General features: G+C 42.5%; 1 protein-coding gene across 2 annotated transcripts in view; it reads left to right on the top strand.

Moving 5' to 3' along the window:
• The window catches only part of KLF12 (Kruppel like factor 12), a 188,701-nt gene extending 182,794 nt beyond the window's left edge, over positions 1-5,907 (top strand). Inside the window, exon 8 of one of the 2 annotated variants that reach the window (XM_031057072.1) lies at positions 3,317-5,907. In XM_031057072.1, the coding sequence (XP_030912932.1) occupies positions 3,317-3,498 (182 nt within the window). In that variant the 3' untranslated portion in view covers positions 3,499-5,907. The remainder of the gene's footprint in view (positions 1-3,316) is intronic. The other variant, XM_005421126.2, reaches the window with a different exon arrangement.
• Positions 5,908-5,913: the final 6 nt, after the last annotated feature.

Raw genomic sequence — 5,913 nt, forward strand, 5'->3', positions numbered from 1 at the left:
TGAACAATTATCTTTCACAGTTGTCTTTACAGCAGCCTTTTTAAGGTGCGTGTGAGTGAATGTCTTCACATTAACACTACTTTGGCTGTTTTTTTCTTTCTTACACTAAATGTATATATTTGATTGAAAACAACAAGAGGTTCTCTTAGGTTGAGCTTGTAAGAGTGATTCTCCTTCAGAGGAGTAAATACCTTGCAAGGAATGTCGTCAGTCCTGTCTCTTTCACATAACTTCATGAGGGCTGGGTAGGCAGGACTCACTGAGGAGGGATGCTGCAAGCAACGTGTGGGAACTCCAGCTGAGTGATCTGCACCCATATCCTTCTGTCACCTGACTTTCATTTCTTACCTGAAATGGTACTGTTTTAATGGATGAACTAAAAAAACTCTTTCCAGTATTTCTCGTGCAAACCATCCCTTTCTGCATTGGGTTCTCTGTTTTTTGCTGGGGGGAGGAAGATCTAGAATTCTGTATAACAAGGGGAAGGATTTCATAGATATCTTTAATATCATTATTAGTGATCTGGACAAAGGGATCAAGTGCACCCTTAGTAAGTTTGCAGATGACACCAGGTTGGGAAGTGTTGATCTGCTGGAGGGTGGGAAAGCTCTGCAGAGGAATCTGGACAGGCTGGATCAATGGGCTGAGGCCAGTTGTGTGAGAGTCAACAAGACCAAGTGCTGGATCCTGCACTTGGGTCACAACATCCCCAGGCAGCACTGCAGGCTGGGGGAAGAGAGGCTGGAAAGCTGTCCATCAGAAAAGGATCTGGGGATGCTGATCAACATGAGCTGCTGAACATGAGCCGAGCAGAGTGCCCCGTGGCTGAGAAGGCCAATGGCATCCTGGCCTGTATCAGCAAGAGAGTGGCCAGTAGGGCCAGGGCAGTGATTGTGCCCCCACACTTGATACTCACAAGATGAGGCCACACCTTGAATCCTGTGTTAAATTTTGTCCTTCTCACTAGAAGAAGGACATTGAGCTGCTGGAGTGTGTCCAGAGAAGGACAGTGGAGCTGGTGGGGGGTGTGGGTGCAAGTCTTAGGAGGAATGACTTAGAGAAGTGGGGCTTCTTAGCCTGGTGAAAGAGAGGGTCAGGGGTATCTTTTTGCTTTCTACAAATACCTGAAAGGAAGTTGTCGCAAGGTGTGGGTCAGTCTCTTCTCCCAGATAACAAGTGATAGGGCAAAAGGAAGTGGCCTCCAGTTACACCAAGGTTGCACCAAGGTAGGTTTAGATTCAATATCAGGAAAAAATTCCTCACCCTGGTTGTCCAATGAAGTAGTTGAGTCTCCATCCCTGAAGATGTTTAGAATTTCAGATGTTTGTAAGTAAGAATCCAGAGCCCAAGAAATATTTGTTGTCTGAAAGTGTCTGTGGCCAAAGAAGCCAACTGAGGTGGTATCTGGTGAACAAGAGAGTTTATGTGTGTTGAGGGATGGGCAGGACAAGCACTGCACTTGGAGAACGTTGATGCAGTATGATGGGAGCCTTGGAATCAACCTGCCAAGTTGGATGAGGGTGCTGCTATATTTGTACAGCACTCTGCACCAACTGTTTGTGGCAAGAATATCTATGTAAGACAGTTTGGTGGCAAATTGGAGTGCATTTTGTAGGACTGTGTCATTGGCAGGAGTGTGCATCCCACCATCTGCCATGTAGCTTGTGCCTCCCTGTGCAGCTCACAGCAGCTGCTGGATTTGAGGTGCCCAACACTGTGGCCACCTGGTGGCAATGAGCACTATTTGGTGCTCTGTGCTTGGTTGGAGAGAACAAAATTATCTAGGCTGAGCTGCTGCTGGTGCAACTACAGCTTGTGGCCACAGCCCTGATTGCTGGGTTCTCCTCACAGCGACTGTTTCCCACCCCCATCTGACATCAAAACTGCAACACAGCCCAGATGGTGCGCAGAAGGTACCAACCCAAGGAGCTCAAATGTTGCTGACAACCTCACTGACATGACATGCTGGTGTCTGTACAGCACTCAGTTTCCTTACAGAGGCCATTTCAGCTGGATTTTTCAGGGCTGTTTGAACTTTGTGATGATACTCTTACTTGGGAATTTTCTTTTGAAACCAAGGGCTCTCTGCAAAGCATTTATTGACTTTTGAAGAGACGCAAGGAGGGAGGTTCTGCCTACGAAAAGGCGAGTGTTGCGTCACTGGTTCATATAATTGAAATAGTTCCCTGCAAGCTGCTCATGATTCATATGAGATAATAAATAACTGAAGAATGATTATGCCTAACAAAGGAAACAGTTGTTGCAGAGATGCCCGTTTGTTGTCCAGGTTGTGATTAGCTGGTTTCAGAAGGGGAAGTAAAATTTTAGACACACAAAAGGAAGATAAATACAGACCTCACACGGTTTCCTTTCCTCAGTTTTGGTTTATGCTGAACTATGGGATCGAGGTAACTGGCGAGAGCATTTCTATAGACACTGAAGGTGAGTGATAGAAGTCACAAAGAAGTATAGCCTAAAAACATGGCCAGAATGGAATTTTAAACAGTTTGTGCCTTATGCAAGCACAAAATCCAGTTTGGCTGTATTAATCTTCTTCTCTGACATGATACAACATCATTCTTACCCTTAAATATAAAGCAAGATGGTGGGATTTTCCAAAAATCTACATTAGCCCAAGTCTGAGCTCACTAAAGTAAATGGATATTTATGAACAGGGTTGTGCAAGTCCAATGGGTAAGTACATTTAAAAATTGTACACATCTTATGCAAAATTATTTTTACCGGAAGTAAGTGCAGTAAATAAAGATGAGGTTTTGCAGACCGAATTTTTATGTTTCATTTGGAAATTGTAGTTGATTTTTACCATTAAGAAATGTCTCAGAATGCTGTTTACACAAATAATCAAAAACCTTCATAAACATCGTAGAATAATGGGAAGTCTGTGTCAGCCCATGGTAAATTGCAGAAATATCAGGTAATCTGGTCATTTGGGGAGAAAGTGCAGCCTGAGAGGATGAGGGTTGCAAACTTGTATGGTAAATATGAGAATAATTGCACAGCCTTCTGTCCTGATGTTAATACTCACATCACCCCTGCAAGGTAGAATCTATATTATTGCCTTAATCCTGTTGATTTTCTTAGTCATGTGAATGCCACGGGAATGATAAATGTCAAGGCTCTTTTCCTTGTATTCAGCAGATCCAGTACCTCATAATTGTGTAATTTGGCCTAAAGCAACCCCTAGGCAGTGCGTGTTCACGGGAAACGTGCAGAGGGGATTGTGGGGATTAATGGCAACAAGGGGAAAGTCACAACCTGTTTTTCCCCCTTCCCCTCTTTCTTTTGTTTCTCCCAGGAGAAAAACCCTACAAATGTACCTGGGAAGGCTGCACCTGGAAGTTTGCTCGATCCGATGAACTGACGAGGCATTACCGCAAGCACACGGGAGTGAAGCCATTCAAGTGTGCAGACTGTGACCGCAGCTTCTCCCGCTCGGATCACTTGGCGCTCCACCGCCGCAGGCACATGCTGGTTTGAGAAATGCTACCTGTTCCAGCCGAGTTTAAGAGCTGGGTCTCTTAACTACCCACAGTGAATTCAGCAGGGCTGAATCCCCCTCTACAGTGTTAACAGGCAGGGCTTTCCCTGATGTCTGTAACGAAAAATAATAACAGAATTTCAAAAAGCAGGAAAAGAAGTGCCACTCTTCTCCTCGCCATCTGAAGTTAACTCTGTCTGCCCCTCAGCATGGCTACCCCCTGAAAGTGTCATCACAATCACCTGGGAAATAGCAGCCGAGATGCTACAGGAATGGGCATTATTTTACATGCTGCATCCTTTGACAAAAAAATGTTTATAGCTTGTATGTTTTCTCAGCTGCCAGACATTTTGTTCCTGAAAAATCACTGCTGGTTGGAGTATAGATACCATGAACTGATGATGATGATGACGATGATGATAGTGATGATGATGATCATGATGAGAGAAGACCGCTAGATCTGTATGATGCCATCTTTTCCCGTTGTTTTCACTACCATCTGGCCGGTGTCAGCACTGCACCGGAGCTGTGCTACAGACAAGCTGCGTGTGAGTAGGCAAGAAGATTCTGCTGGAGAGGTCCCGCTGCCAGAGCTGGAGGTTTGCTTGATCAGACTTTTGCAATAATGATGGTGGCATTTTAATATCATGCCACAACTTGTCATTATGCCCCAGAGGACACCAGCCATTTAACTTTTTTCTTTTATTTTTTTTTTCCTTGTTTTCTTTCGTCGTCGTCGTTGTTGAAGTCTGTAAAATAAGCAAAGGGCAGCAGCATCTGTGCTGAAATACCATATTAAGTATCTGTATTTTACCATGGAATTATTTAGATCCATTTTCTGATTTGTATAGAAAGAGCCCACCTAAAAACAACTACCCTATTCTCAGTGTGCTGTTTTCTTTCATGCAGGTATCCTCTTCCCCACAACCATTATTTGAACCCAAGGAAATAGTCAGATCTTGTACTTGCTGGTACCAAGGTTAGTGGTATAGCCATTCCTGAGATGGAATTGAATGTATCATCAAAACAAAACAGAGAAGAAATGGCTGCATCTCTTGCAGAGAAAAAGCAATAATGAATAAAATGGCTCTTGTGACAATAATTTACTCCACGCCAACAGAAGTGGGGGGTATGCAGAAACAGCATGTAAGATTTAAGCATTTAAATTAATCTTTTTGCTGGTTCACACTGACCTGCTAGGCGCCACAATTAAGTACTTTTATTTCCTTTAACATAATACTTGTGTCTGGAAAGCAGGAAAGATAAAGGAAAGAGTTGATTGTTGAGGAGGTAGTGGATGAACTGTAAGTAGGACAGAGAAATATGCAGTTGTGCTCTGCAAGACATTAGAGTTCTCCCTGGGAGTTAGGGAATAGCAAGATTTTGCCAGCTGTCTAGTATGATCTAAATGGACCTCTGTATGGGTACCAGTGGCTGCCTCTGCTTGGATTTTCAATCCAAGCCTTTTCAGATTAAATAAAAGGAATTTCTTGATCATTCCCATACAACCCTGTAATTGCAAACCAATTTGTATTAATTGAATTATGTAGGAAAGAGAAAAATTCTTAGTCATCAGTAAATCATGCAAACAGAATAGTGTTTTTCTGTTTTCTTTCCTCAGAAGGATCTGCCTATTCAGCTAAATTTGACAAAGGGGAGGCTTGGTAATATTTTCTAAGTGTTGAGATTTTCATAGCTTAGAGATGAAAGATGTAAACATAAATGTCTTTTGCAATGCATTTAATTATGAATATTTTGTTCCAGGAATTCCAGATTAAATTTGTGATGCCACTTTTTTGTTTTTAAATGTTTGACCATCTCAGCTAATATCAGATTCCTGAAGTAAATGTAGTAATGTTGGGATTCTGGAATCAAGGTAATCTTTAAGAAAAAACAACCCAGAGTACCCATACAGATACAAAAGCAATTACAGTTAATTGAGGATTAATATGACTGGGATTATACTTTATAACAGCATTCACAAGATCCAGAGTTTGATTGTCTTTAAATATCCTTAATATTCCCCAGTATGGATAGTTTATCAGCTCTCTGAAAGAACTTAGAAAAAGCTCAGGCTTCCCACTGCCCAGTCATCAGCAGAGAAACTCAACACAAATTACTCACAGCTGTTGTGGGAAAAATGCTTCTGTCAATTCCCATTGACCATGTTGGTGATCCACTTCCACCAAATCTGGCAACATTCTAAACTCCAAATCAGGCACAGAGCAGGGCTTCTGGATAGACCATGAGGCACTGCAGGGCAGCAGAACTGTGTCTTCATGAGCAGCATTGCTACTGTTGATTTTAAAAACTGGTTGTCAGAGTATTGTATGTGAGGTGCTTCATGGATTATGTCTGAGGTCTGGTTTTTTTGTACTTCAATATCATACCCTTAAATGCATCTGTCATTGTTG

The sequence above is a fragment of the Geospiza fortis genome, unplaced genomic scaffold (assembly GCF_000277835.1).
Source record: "Geospiza fortis unplaced genomic scaffold, GeoFor_1.0 scaffold45, whole genome shotgun sequence".
NCBI classification, from domain to species: Eukaryota; Metazoa; Chordata; class Aves; order Passeriformes; family Thraupidae; genus Geospiza; species Geospiza fortis.